The sequence below is a fragment of the Cavia porcellus genome, unplaced genomic scaffold (genome assembly GCF_034190915.1).
Source record: "Cavia porcellus strain 051 isolate PalLab524CR breed Dunkin Hartley unplaced genomic scaffold, mCavPor4.1 scaffold_18, whole genome shotgun sequence".
Classification (NCBI taxonomy): Eukaryota; Metazoa; Chordata; class Mammalia; order Rodentia; family Caviidae; genus Cavia; species Cavia porcellus.
Genome location: NW_026947501.1, coordinates 48,827,597 through 48,841,797, shown reverse-complemented (window position 1 = coordinate 48,841,797; position 14,201 = coordinate 48,827,597). Strand labels below are relative to the sequence as shown.

Below are 14,201 nucleotides of genomic sequence, written 5' to 3'. Positions count from 1 at the left end.
CAGAGACACCCAGCATCCCCAAACATGTGTATGCGTGTGATCAGTGTTGCGTCTGTTTGTTCTTTGAATGTGGATATTAAGAAGCCTTGTGTGTGTGTGTGTGTGTGTGTGTGTGTGTGTGTGTGTGTGTGTTTCCTGTCACTAACCGCCTTGCAGGTGAGAGTTAATCCATCCCACGGCTAAGAGGAGTGTAGATGCTCACACCTGAGCCTGAAACTCGGGCAGAATCACTGTGGGAGCCACCTGCTCGGCCCTTATTTGCCATAATGAATGGAACAGGGGCCACTTTTCCCTTGATCTTTTCTTGCCAAGGAGCAACTGGGGTGGGCAGGGTCCATGATAAATGTCTTAGTTCAAGAAAGGGGTGAGGTGGCACACACCTGTAATCTCAGCACTCTGGGAGGCCAAGGCAGGTAGATGGAAAAATCAAGCCTGAACTATGTAATTTACTGATTTAGTGAGATGCTGTGTAAAAATTAAAATGCAAAAAAGCTGAGGCTGTAGCTGAGTACAAACACCCTGGGTTCAATGGCCAGTGCGAGAGAAGAGAGAGACAGAGACAGAGACAGAGTCACTCTGATGAATTTTGAATGAGCTCAGCCATCAGAAAAGGGCAGCAGATTTTTAAATACAGATGTATGACTTCGTGCACCAACACCCAGCTTGTGGCTGTTTCTGAGGCTCCTTCTCCCCCGCCTGTACCCTCTGTCCCAGTGGCCTCTGTCCAGGCGCCTCCTCCACTGCACCTGCCTCTCCTATTTCCCGCTGGCTCCCTGCCAGTCTCAGGTGCACCCAGCAGGTGGGTGGCAGGCTGTGGCCTCTGGGATGCAGGAAGTGGCCTGTGCACCCTGCTTTCTCCTATTGCCGTTTCCCATGTTCTGCTTGGCACATGGGGGCTGGGACAGCATCTTTGGGAGAGTGTCGGGTCCCCAGGGCTGGGTTGATGACAGGAAAGAGCAAGGCTAGAGGAGCAAGCGAGAGCATCTATCAGCAGCTCCTCCTCCTCCAGTTCATCTCCAGCCTGCTGTGCTGCCTCTGCAAATTTCTTTCTGTTTTCTCTTGATTTTTCCCACAGAGGAGGGACAGGAATCAGTTCTTGGGGGTTTTGAGACATTTCAGGCAATGCGTAAATGCTGCCCCCAAGCATCTGTCCCCATGATCGCCCCAGATCTCCACCTGGGCGGTGCACTGCCCCTGTCCCTGTCCTTGCTTCACAGAAGTGCTCCCCAGGTCTGGCTGCCATCACAGGCAGAGAGGCATAGAGTGGCGGATGGGCCTTCTAGCTCAAGGCCAGGGTGAGGGGTCAGACAAGGCTCATTCCCAGAGACCTTAAGGCTGGGATCGCATTTGATGCAGGGAGCCTGTCAGGACACTGGAGTCACTCAGGCTATGCTGGCCCAGTGAGTTGGTGGGGGTGGGGCAGAGGGCCCAGAGACTTCTGCAGAGGATATTTTTATTCTGTTAGCAGGGGAGGTGAGGAGTGGGGAGGTCCTGAGCTAGGCTCAGCTGTGGCCTCACTGCTGCAGCCCCCCCCCTGCCCTGAAGGACCAGACCAGGCAGTACCCCTTCTGCTGAGGCTCTTTGTTCTTACTTGGAAATGAATTTGTTAAATCCTTCACACCTTTATTGTGTTCTGTTGAAGCTAAGAAAGTGCTTAGTGCTGGGTTTTATTCCTCCTTGTAGTAAAGATTTGCTTATAAAACATCTGTAGAAGAAGGTCCTGAAGACTGATTCTATCATGGTAGTACCGATGCCCTATAATTTGAATCTGTTGTCTGTCTTAATCCTCTTTCACTCTAAAACGGAACAGCTCGGCTTGGGTGACTTGTACAGAAGAGACGCTTATTTTCTCAGATTTTGGGAGGCTGGGCGACTGAGGTCAAGGATCTGGTACTTTCTATCTGGTGAGGATTTTCTTTCTGAGTCTTCCAAAGAGAGAAGGGAGAAAGGCTAGTGCTGGTGGAAGAGTCTCAGTCTGTCTGTCCATCTCTGTCCATTTGTCCGTCCATCATCTATCCCTATCTGTCAGTCTGTCGGTCTGTCTATCTATCTGTCTTCTGCTGGGGACTGGACTCAGGACCTTTGCAGTGAGCTCCATCTCCACCTCTTTTGGAGATTCTTAATTCTGAAGCAGGCTCTTACACCCAGCTGGAAGCTTCTCTTTTAAAGGCCATCCTTTAATTCATAAGAAGAAACCCTGCTGGCTGGGTCATCCCTTAATGGTGCCACCTATTAATGATGTCCCTTTTGAATGTTGGGGGTCACAAGCAAACCACAGAACTCTTACATCCTGTCTCATTCTAGCAGGTTCCCAGTGTCTTCGGGTGACTTCCTTTTGCCCTGCAAACAAGGGCGATCAAGGCTCTGGATTAGGTCCTCTCCAGGCTGTCCACCAGTGTCAGTCCAGCCCACCTTTCCCTCCAACCCTCCCAGTGGTTTTCTCTGAGTTCAAGCTGTACCTGGCTCCAGCTGGGGTCCAGAGATTGTGTCTCTCCATCTCTCCTTTACCTAGAAGCCTCTGGCTTACTGTCTGTCTGTCTCTTCAGCCTATGTGGGTACTGTGTCTTCCTCAACTGTGTTCTCCCAACATGTGGCTGCGGGCTGGTCCCACTCTGTCTTGTGTCACAGAAGTCACAAGTGCATTGCTCCATCCCCTGATGGGACCTTGCAGACTGGAGCCCACCACTTGATGCCTCTTGATGGGTTGATTTTCCTGTCTCAGGAAGGTCCCACATTTCCACAAATATTCCCTATCCCAAATGAAAAACTGAAATGAGAAATAAATAAGTGACATGTTTTTATGAGTGCCAGAGATGACAATAATAACCCAAGCACTGGCTGCCCCATCCACCTTGGTAAGACCTTGGATGTCTTTGAACTTTGGTTTCCACTTACATTTTTAAAAAGTGTGAAAATAACTCCCTTACTAATTCCTTTTCATTTCCATCAGGATAAAACAAAATGTGACATTTGAGAATATTCTGGAAGTCATTCAGTTATTTCAGATATAAAACTATGTTGCTTTATTCCGTTTCCATAGGGCCCATGTTTAAGAGAAACTTGGTGGGGATGTGGGAAATAAAAGCTGCACTATGCAGATACTGTGTGTCCAGCCTTTCAGTGGGGTTTAACAGCAGCTCCTGACTGACCCTCCTGGGGTGGGCAGGGAAGCAAAGGAGGCTGGTTCAAGGGCTCCATCTGAGATTTCAACATTGGCCCCTGGGTCTTGCTCAAGAGCACCAGCGTTCCTCCTTCACGATCCCGTGTAACCCGAACTCCATGTCTCTGGCTTCTCTCGCAGGCTTCCATCTCTACCACAAACTGCCCACCATCGTGCCTGAGAGCTGCCTGCTCATCATGGTTGGCCTCCTGCTGGGCGGCATCATCTTCGGTGTGGACGAGAAGTCTCCGCCGGCCATGAAAACCGACGTCTTCTTCCTGTACCTCCTGCCCCCCATTGTGCTGGACGCAGGCTACTTCATGCCCACCCGCCCATTCTTCGAGAACATCGGCACCATCTTCTGGTATGCCGTGGTGGGGACGCTCTGGAACTCCATCGGCATCGGCGTGTCTTTGTTCGGCATCTGCCAGATCGAAGCCTTCGGCCTTCGTGACATCACCCTGCTGCAGAACCTGCTCTTCGGCAGCCTCATCTCAGCCGTAGACCCGGTGGCCGTGCTGGCCGTCTTCGAGAACATTCATGTCAATGAGCAGCTCTACATCCTGGTCTTCGGAGAGTCCTTGCTGAACGACGCGGTCACAGTGGTGAGTGACAAGTCCCCCGTGCATCCGGATGACACACAGGGCTGCTCATGCCTCAGGAGGGTCCCTCCAATGACAGAGAGGGAGAATCCCAACCAAACTCACTCTGCCATGAGCTGTCACAGCTCAGTGTGACACCAGAAACAGGAGTGCTGTCCACTCAGAGAGTCAGTCCTTGAGCTGGGGTCACCCTGTCCTGTTCAGTCCTGATGCTGTCTCACAGAGGAGACAGCCTTCAGATCCAGCAGCTGAGGGTGCAGCCCCAGGGCTCCCCATGCCATGCCAAACCCAAGTCGGGTCACTTCGCCTGTGCCTGTGACCCACAGGCCGTTGCCTGGCTTTCCTGTAGATGCCTCTTTGATAGAGAAGCTCCGAGCTGGAGAAAAATTTGCCCTATTTCCTGGTTCAGTATAAGGACAGCAGAAGGGACACAGGTGGAAAAGCCATCTGGCAAGGTACTGGGAAGGGGCAGGAGCCCCTAGGCACCTCCACACCCCGATCTTGGGGTAATTTCTGGAGGTGTCCCTACAAGGGCACAACTGATCACCTACCTCATTGGTCACTGGTGATTAACTTGATTGAGCCGCTCCCCTTCTGGGAGGCTGGGGCTAAATGTCCCACTCTGAGCCCTGCTATGGTCTTTCCACTGACCACCTCTCATCCCAAAGTCACACTGAGACTGTGTGCCACCCACCGTTAGCAGACACCTGTCACCTCTGAGATTCCAAGGGCTTTAGAAGTTGTGTTCTAGGACGCAGAGGGCAGACCACGTGTCTACTTCGCAGTGTCACGGCTCCTCCTTGCTCTGATGATTTGAGGCTGCTGTCCTGAAGTGCTTCATGCGTTTGTTCATTAATCACTTACCTTTATTTCTTCTAATAACCAGCCCCCTGAGTTCTGTTTTGCCCTGGATCTGAGGAAGGTCCTTGGCTGGTCGCTTTATCCCTGGCTCTGATTATGCAGGAAGGGCTTGATCTTGATGTGGTCTCCACATTTTCAAAAGCTGTGGTCTTTAACAATGATGTAAAAGACTTCAGCATGCAGGGGTCTCTGTGAAGAGTATGCTGTCAGTACACAAGGGAGAATTAAAAGTTACAGTGTTTAAATTTAAAAAATAACTTATTTCAGTAAAGGACACATTGCCAAGAACGATGGGATAAATTCGGCAAAACTAAGGAGAATGTCTTTAGTATTTTAAGAAGGATTGATAGCAACGTCCCTTTCACTGCAACCAACTTTTTAAACATCTGAACTCACGTGGCATTTCGTGATTGCACCTCCTATGGTGCGTGTAGTAACCTATGAAATGCTAATACCTACTAGTGGCCTCCTCCTCTGTTTGGCTGGTTTGTATATTGTATTAACGATCTCAGAGACATATCTTCTTTGCCATGCACTCATTTCCTGTTACTACTCAACTTACACACTTCTGGGCCTCCTCATTTGCCCAGAAGTGGCTGTTTATTTAGAAAACACAAACGAGTGTTAATTCCCTTTTAATTGGCACATAGAGTCAAGGCTATTATGAATTTAATGTGGGGAGAATCTGTCTCCACCCTGATGAAGGTGGAGAGGAGGGTGGGGAAGGTATCTTCTGTCACCCACAGACCTATGCCAGCACCCCGTCCTCCAATCTTGTCCATGCTTGGGATCCCTGCAGTGACAGCCCCCAGCCTTTGTGCGTCTCTCTTGGCCGCAGCTCTGGAGGATGGACCAAGAAGTAGCTGTTCTGCCCATTTCACAGATGAGAAAATCAGGGCAGGAGAACACTAAGTAAAGTGCTTGAGTAACTTAATTGTTAATGCCTCTCCATCATCTTCTACCATTATGTTATTTCTGGCTCATTTAAGAATTTACATACAGACTCACTACTTTGTGAGCTATGCTCCACTGTAAAAGTAGATTCCTGAGCTAAATAAAATATCATCTCTAAGGACGTCCATTAACTTGCTGGGAATGTCATGAGGTTCCAAATAATTTATTGACAGATTATTGATCCTAATTTTCAAAACAGCCAGTAAGACATATTTTAAAACCACTAAGTCAACTCACCGAATCCACTTCGTACAGTCCATCGTGTATTGACGGTGATTAGTTATTAACCTTCAGTATTACATTTTAACTGCTCTAATGGTTAAGACATTTGCTTACCCCTTCTAACTTCCTCAGGCATCGAGTTTTCCATTGTGGTTATGTCTGGTATGCAGATTTTACCCTTGTTGAAGGAGACTGTGGATACTTCGTGTGAAGTTCTCAGAATAGAACTATGTGTTGCAAAAGGGACTTTTTGAAGCACGAAGGTCACTTTGCTGTGTTCCCTCCAGGGGAGCTGGGGAGGACCAGTTTGTTTCAGAATGGTGCTGTGTTTATGCCCATGCCTGCCTTCCATTTGTAGGGCTCTATTCTTTCTTTCTTTTTTTTTTTTTTTTTGGTTCTGAGAATTGAACTCATGACCTTGCACTTGCCAGGCAGGCACTTATGCCACTGAGCTAAACCCCCAGCTCTAGGGCTCCATTCTTTGAGTCTGGCAGAGTCAGATCTGAGGAAGGGAATGGCCTTGCACTCCTGAGAAGGTGTGAAGGAGGTCGGCAACCCAGAGGCACGGCCCAGGAGTCCTCACTATGGAAGGGTACAATGCCATCAACTGTGGCTTGATGGGTGGAGAAGGAGGGCTGGCCAGAGGCGGGCATAGGCCTACCTGCCAGCCATTGCTCTGGCCCAAGGGGGAAGGAGGAGGGCAAGGACAGAAAAAGGGCACAGTGGTGCTGGCGTCCCTGGTCAGGACCCCTGAGTCCTGAGGGCTGCAAACCCAGACACACAGGGCACTGGCGTGACCAGGTATTTACCTCCCTAATGCCAATGAATGTGCCTCCTGAGGCTTCTCTCACATTGGCTCACTACTATGCTGAATTGAATGTAGTAGTTAGGAACAGATTGGTGCATAAAAATCACAACTTTGCCTTCTAGTCAGATACTGGCAGAGATGTTTTGTGGAAGGTTCTCTGGTTCATTCATCAGGTTTGATCCTTAGGAGAGGTTTACGAACCTCACAGAACAGGAAAAGCTTCCAAGCATGTGGGTTGTGATGCCTGCACCCTGAACGATGCACCCTAAAGGATACAGGTGAGCTAAGAGAGAATTAGGGTTCAAGGTGTAGACTTTGAGCAAGTTTCGCCCAATCCAGATGATGATAAATTAAATTTGAGCTAGAAAGGTGAAAGGGAATAAACCTAGCATTAGAGAATCTTAAATCAAGAGAAATGGAGAAATATATAAATTGCAGATCAAATGACTTAAATATGTTCACATGGTAATTTCCAGTATCATTGCTGAGATCTGTTAATGTAGGAATGGAGGATTCTCATACATCTTCCAATAAGACTTAAACATCTCCTCAAGTCATTTCTGGTGGTCTACCCATCACCAGGCTAGAGGAAGGAGAGCTGACTCTCTGGACAGAAGCTCACATGGGCCATGATTGTGGCTACAAAGCATTTTGAGTTCAGGAGGTGGAGGGAAAAGGGTGACTGCCTAGAATTTAATTTTGATTTTGCAAACAGCAATACACACCTGACACTCGTTAAGCAAATCTGATTTTATCTTATGATGCATCTGAGAAAGAGTAACCTGCGTGTGAGTGCTGCGTTCCAGAACTGAGCTGTTGTCCTAAGCCGCTGTGTTTGCATAATTTGCATCTTTGCTGTACAGGGCTTCACTGAAGTAGCGCACATTTTAAATCAAATTTTCAAATATACAGTTTCTTCTCATTTTATGTATATACTTTACAATGAGATTTGAAATAATTTTAAGAGACCTTTGGCCGTGTGATAAGATTAAAGGTGCTCACCTGTCTGATTAGGCTTGTGGGGAATTTGGTAGATAGATCACTAGAATTGTAATCCCCCGAGGATGCTGAGGCCCAGTAGAGGTCACCCATCCATAGCTCCCTGGGGATAGTTTGTGGTCCGCGTACATCATATATTTACATATAACATACAATGTGAATGCATAAATCAACTTTTTGCTGCATAGATTCTCTTGAATAAAACCAAAGCATTTCACCAGAATGAGCTGCCTGTGGGCTGACAGCCAGCTATAACTTAGAGACTTTTCCCTACCTCACCCCTTGTGATCAGGTTCATCAGAGGTGTGTTTGGGGGTGGAGGTTGTGGAAGGCTTTCTGGCTGTCACAGCAGTGTCCCCACCTGAGCACTTTCTCTGTTCTGGTGTGGGCTCTTGGCCAGTAGTAGCCTGGGCAGCCTGAGCCTCTCTCTGCCCAGTGTGCTGAAGGCACTGGCCCTGCCCTGCAGCTCTGCTCTGATATTTAAAATAGAATCGCCCTTTGAGACCTCAGAGCAGTTTCAGAAGGACTGTGAGCCTGTAACCCTTTGCAGTGCTACTTCTGTGGGCGGAGCCCTGGGCTTCCCTTGGAGGCCAGTCAGCCTGTGAGATAGATGGGGTTGGGGACAGGAGAGGTTGGGGACTCCCTGGGCTCTGTGAGGGAGGAAGAGGAGGAGGAGGACTGCAAGCTTTGTTGGGCAAATGAGTTTCTCACTCTGCAAACAGCATCACCCATACAAGATGGTCTCTCACACAGGGCTGACTGGTTTGGGAACCAATTTGTGAGCTGTGAGCCGCAGGGGGTTCACCAGGGCCAGAGGAGTCCAGGAAGGGACCTGGAGGGTGGAGGTAGAGGAACTAGAGCTTCAGCCCCCCTCCCCCCCCCCCCGCAGCAGACAGGTGGTTTCCCTGATTTCAGGGATGGAATGAATAGATATGGTACCTAGAGTAGCAGGGCTGAACCCTGCCTCAGGCTTCCCAGGATGCTGGAGAGCAGCAAAAGTAAAAGAAAAGTGTGGCAGGTGTGAAGAGACCGGCCTTGCAAAAGTCAGGCAGCCTGCTCGTGACCATCACCCTGGGTTTTGGCAGCTCGGAGGCAGAGGTATTCATAGCACATCTGTGATCCTCTTCCAGGAAGCGGCAGCATCCCAGTGCTCAGGTCCTGCTGCCAGCACTGGCGGAAGAGTGGAAGGGCAGCTCCTGGGATGCTGTTTCTTCTCGCTTGGCCAGTGGGGATGGCTTCCAAAGGGCTCCTTCCTCCCTCGAGGGAGAGGCCGTGCTTTTGTTCTTCTCCATGCCATTGCTCAGTGGTGGGGTTCCACAGCCCCTGAAGTGTTAGCAATAATAATTAGGAGAAGAAATGTTCACTGCTTTGCAAGGAAATGTTCACTGGTCCTTTAAAGCCAACACATTATAAACTGGGCTACATGGACGACATAAATCACAGTGAGGGGTTGGTTTACCCTAAGGAGTTTATAACCCAAAAAAAGATGAAAAACTATGCCAAACTTGTCATGTGGAGGGTATAAAAAGGACCACAAGTGATCAGAGAAAGACTCAGGCTGCTCACAGAAGGAGCCTGACTCACCACTACCAGGCCGGGAGGCTCACACTCTAATATCACCTCTGACATGTGTTCCATTTGACCTGGGACAGATGGGATCAACATGGACATTTGCCCTTGGACCGACTGGACTAATTTTGAGTTATTTGGCCCTCATCTCCAGTGTCCCCATTTTGAGGCTCTTTCTCCTGAATCTCTAGATGCTGTAGAGGCTCTAGAAGCCCTGGAGTTGTAGACAGCATGGTAAAGGACTTGCCTTGTACTTGATCACTGGTTTTGTGGAAAAACAAATAGGTAGGGCTCCAGGCCGGTGGGAAGTCTGTGACCCCACAGGCCTGGGTGGGGGGGTCTCACGGTCTCCAACCTTTAGTTAAACCAGGACTGTGTGAAAAGCCGAGCAGCATAATCTTACTTTAGAGGCATAAATACTCGTGAAATGACAACGCACACACACACAGAGCACACACACATACACACACACACACACACACACACACACACACACACACACACACATAGAGCGCACTGTGGTAAAATCCCTCTAGATCTTCCATCACATAGCACGTATGTGCAAGAAAGACACAGAGATGCCATCACAGTGAGAACCAGGGCAGGAGACATCTTTGGGGGTTCCCCTCTGCCGTGTCACACCGTGACACGATGTGACACCTCATACATACTTGCACAGGAGCTCTGGTACCTCCGTGACAGTAATTTGCACAATGAGTGTTCGATGACAATAAAGTATCTCATAACATTTTAGGTGCCACCTAGAAAATAATGCTTTAAACTAAGCTAATAACCTTGAGGTCTCCTTGGTACTTTTAGCATTAGTTTCTTATTTATCAAGGTTTTTTAGAGTCGCAATATTAAAATACGTGACTACACAGTAACTGTCAGTTGTCACTCACAGGGGACCCCAGAAGAAATGTCCTCCTTCAGGTGGACGTGGAAATCGCAGGGTCCTCACAATGTGCTTCTCTCTCCTTCAGGTCCTGTACAACTTGTTCAAGTCCTTCTGCCAGATGAAGACCATCGAGATCGTAGACGTGTTCGCGGGGATCGCTAATTTCTTTGTTGTCGGCATTGGTGGGGTGCTGATTGGCATCTTCCTGGGCTTCATAGCGGCCTTCACCACGCGCTTCACACACAATATTCGTGTGATCGAGCCGCTCTTTGTCTTCCTGTACAGCTACCTGTCCTACATAACAGCGGAGATGTTTCACCTGTCCGGCATCATGGCGTAAGTACTTCCTAGCTGGAAGCCATGGTGCGTCGGTGCCCCTGAATCCCTGCGTACTAGCGGTGGAATCAAAGCTGATGGGAGAGATAAGATTTTCCTATTGTAAAGACAACTGAAATAGACTTTTCCTATCTCTCATGATAAAGAAATCAACTTCACACATATCTAGTTTGGCGCTAAGAAAAGAACTATCTAAAAGTTACCTCTTGGGTTTCCCAAGAGCAGTGACAATAGACCTTTGGGGTGGTTTTTAGTCAGACACCAGAACTGGATGAGTCTCCTCTCAGTCACTGTGTCCCTTGTGAGGGACCATACAGTATTCCAACAAGACCACGTCACCCACACTACTCAAGGGTCAGTATCTGTTGAAATAAGCTTAGTGATAGAACTATTTTATCCAGTAGATAAAACTGCAGCTTAAATTCACTGAAAGCAAAAGCCAGCCAATCAAAGATGCTATCATGTAATTTTAGCCTAGTATATTTTAGCTAGTGAGTTCTGATTGTAAAGCAGGAAACTGGTTATTTGTCCATCAAAGACATAATTAATGTATCATTTATTGACTGACTAAGAGAAAGACTCAAAAAGTACCCCAAATGGACTGTGGAGTGGGATTCCCAAAACAAGCCTCTCGCAGTGGAGGACCAGGGCAAGGACATCTTCTTGAGGGGACCGTAAAGTGGTCCCTTCAGTGCAGATAGGTCAATGAGGAACTCGTAGTCATGAGTAACGAGATGCCTTATTGTTTTTATTATGTTACACTGACAGGGATTGAGGCGCAGTCCTGTACCCTAGAACCTGCTAAACATGCGTCGTAGTTTTGTTTTCAAGGAGCATAGGCCTCATTCTCTCTGAGCTTCACCTGGCATCCGGGGTTGGGTGATGCTCTGATGAGAAACTGTGGCATGGCTTATGTCAGCTGTTTCATATCAGGAGCAGGTGAGGACTGCAGGAGAGGAAGCCAGAGCCCCTCACAGGAAGAGCAGAGCTCACCAGCAGGAAAGCCACAGCTTAGAGCCCGCTGGTCTTCAGTTTTGCACGGAACCTAAATAAAGCAGTGCGTGCACCCAGCATGACCCAGGAATGGATGAGCCGCTCTGTGTCTCCTGGTTGCTATTCCTATCATTTGTACGGCTTCCAGCTTCCTTACTCTTCTGTGAGCTGTGCAGTTGGAAATGTGTGATCAGCTGGTGCCAAGGCTGGGCAGGGGCGGGGGCGGCGCTGGCATCTCTTTCACAGCAGGGCTGTTCTAGAACAGTTTGCATCGAAACCTGGAATTGCCAGGCGGGAGCAGCTTATGCCTTGCTGCACACACACACCTAGAACTGCAAGGCAGCTGGATGCAGGAGTCATTTTCCTGAAGATGCACAGAGCGGGGTTCAGTGAAGAGCTGGCTGGGGCTGGAATGGGATGGGAGGGGTGCACCCGAAATGTCAGCAACTCTTGGAGCCACATAGTTGTGACAGACAACATCAGCCGCCTGCATTGTCCATCAAGCTACCTGGCTGTATTAGTTGCTTATTTCTGAATTCCCAGCATTGCACAAGGGGCCTCCCATCCCGGTGGACCCCAGCAGACATTTCCAGGGGTGACAAACACCTCTATCTCCAACTTCAGCCCCAGCATTTCTTTTACAACTTAGGGTGCACTCTTACCTGACACTTAAACTGATACTGACACTGCCCAGATTGGGTGCCAAAATAGTGATGTAGCCTTTCAGTGGGACATCTCAGGAGAGGTCAGCGAGTCTGCACTCTGAATTACCTAGCTCACCACTGTCAGTGGACAGCTGAAGAGTCAGAGCAGGGCTGCCCTTCCCCAGGCTGGGGGCGCGGTTTCCTAAAGTGGGCAAGTTGACCTGCAGCTCAGTGGCCAGCTTGCTGGAGGCCACTGTGTATGGTGTGGGTGACCGTGCATGGTAATTACTCATGGACCTTGAATGCCAGTCCAAGGGACAGATTCATGAGGCTGTTAAGCTTGTGTGTCCACTAGTTGTTACAAGAGTCCTAATTTTTTTTTTCTGGGCTCAAATTGCACTGAGCTTAGAAATTCCTCTCATACCTCCTGCTAATTGCATCCCTTTTCTTGCTATTTAAAAACAAATTTGAAGGTTAATGGGAACAAGACCCTTAAGGGGCTGAGCCTGTTGGATGAAGGCTTTCCCTTGTTGAAGACAGAGGCAGCTCCCAGAGTGAAGCAGGCAGCCAGGGAGGCAGGGCAATAGCCTCTGAGCAGCTCTCGGGATTTACATAATTGTTGCAGAACTGTGCACCTGCGCCTAGTCTGCCACCCTCCTCCCCCACTTTCTTCTGTCTGTCCATCTCCCTCTGTCCATCTCCTTCCTCCTCTAACCACTTTCCAGGACTGTAACTCACTGTCCATGAGCTTTGCCTTGGGTGGACTCTTGGACAGCCTGTCCCGGAACAAGATCACATCATGAACAGATTGTTAATGAAAGTCTGATTAAAAAGAAACTTACTTGTGCAGATCCAAAGACTTGGCTTTGGGTTCAAAATGCACCCCGTCTTTGAAGTAGGACAACCCCAAGGAGGGTTGCAATGTCCTGGCTTCTTCGGCAAGATGTGGGAGGTAGTGCCTCTCCAGTGGCCCAGCCCCCAGCTACTGAGGCTCTTTGTTGCTGTCCTGAGACTGTGGCTTTCCCTGTGTGTCACCAGCTAGGGCCACCTCTTTGCCTCTGTCTTGTAAAGTGTTTGGAGAGATGACTTCTTTCAAACTGGTGTTAGGGAATTATTTCTGTTCAAGTTTTAGTGTGTATTCAGAATTTTAAATTTGAGCACTCAGAGGGAAGGTGAAATTTCCTGTTTTTAAGTGTTTTACTGCTCATGTATTTGCTGCCATAGGGAACACCGTGTGTGTGTGTGTGTGTGTGTGTGTGTGTGTGTGTGCGCGCGCGCGCGCACGTGCCCATGCATGTGTGATGGGCTTTCTGGGTTGGATTCCACGATGCTAGATATCACTTGAAGGGAAAGTCTCTGCAGTCCCCTAAACAAGAACCTTTCCATAAATCCAGTTATGGGCCCTTTCCACAACAGAGAGATGGCAGTGATGCGTCATGGCCACTTTTAGAAATTCTTATCTTGGGGCTGGGGATTTAGCTCAGTGGCATAAGCGCCTGCCTTGCAAGCAGGAAGTTGTGAGTTCAATCCCTGGTACCGATAAAAACAAAAAAGACAAAAAAAAAAAAAAAAAAAAAAAAGAAATTCTTATCTTGGCCTCTGTGTTTTGGACCTCACATTCAGAGAAAAGCTCAGGGAGGAAGCACTGGTGACCCTGCTCACATTGGGGCACATCTCCCCACTTTCTCCTCTTGCCTGAGATCATTGCAGATGACTCGGTGACTTCTGGGAATCCTGCCTTTTGGAGTTTGCTCACCTCTCCCAGACTCCAGGTACCTCTGGGTCCTCATCCTATGTCTCATGCAGTCCCCTGGGACTCTGGAAGCACAGTGTCCTCAGGTGGACATGCTCCTCAGGACCCCCTCCACAGCAGCCCACTGCCCCCCCCCCCCATGTTGATCTCTTTCATGGGCCTCACATGGGTAGCTGCTTCCTCCTGTGGATAGGAGAGTAGATGCCTGTGTTTCTTAGTTTTGCATCAGTGGGATAATAATTCCTTAGTCTTTCTTCCTTCAAATTACTTCATTTCTAAGCATTTTCCATTTGTCTTGACTATTCTAGAAGTATTACTGTAACGAAGGTGGGAAGTGGGGATTATTAGTCTCATTTTATGAATGTGGAAGTCGAGGCCGGTTGACAAACTATGGCTGCTTAG

General features: G+C 48.7%; 1 protein-coding gene across 1 annotated transcript in view; it reads left to right on the top strand.

Annotated features, from left to right (window-relative positions):
• Slc9a2 (solute carrier family 9 member A2) overlaps window positions 1-14,201 on the top strand; it is an 80,825-nt gene that overhangs the window by 24,939 nt on the left and 41,685 nt on the right. The window contains exons 2-3 of the mRNA XM_063229744.1: window positions 3,302-3,765; window positions 10,159-10,409. Of these exons, the coding sequence (XP_063085814.1) occupies window positions 3,302-3,765; window positions 10,159-10,409 (715 nt within the window). The remainder of the gene's footprint in view (window positions 1-3,301; window positions 3,766-10,158; window positions 10,410-14,201) is intronic.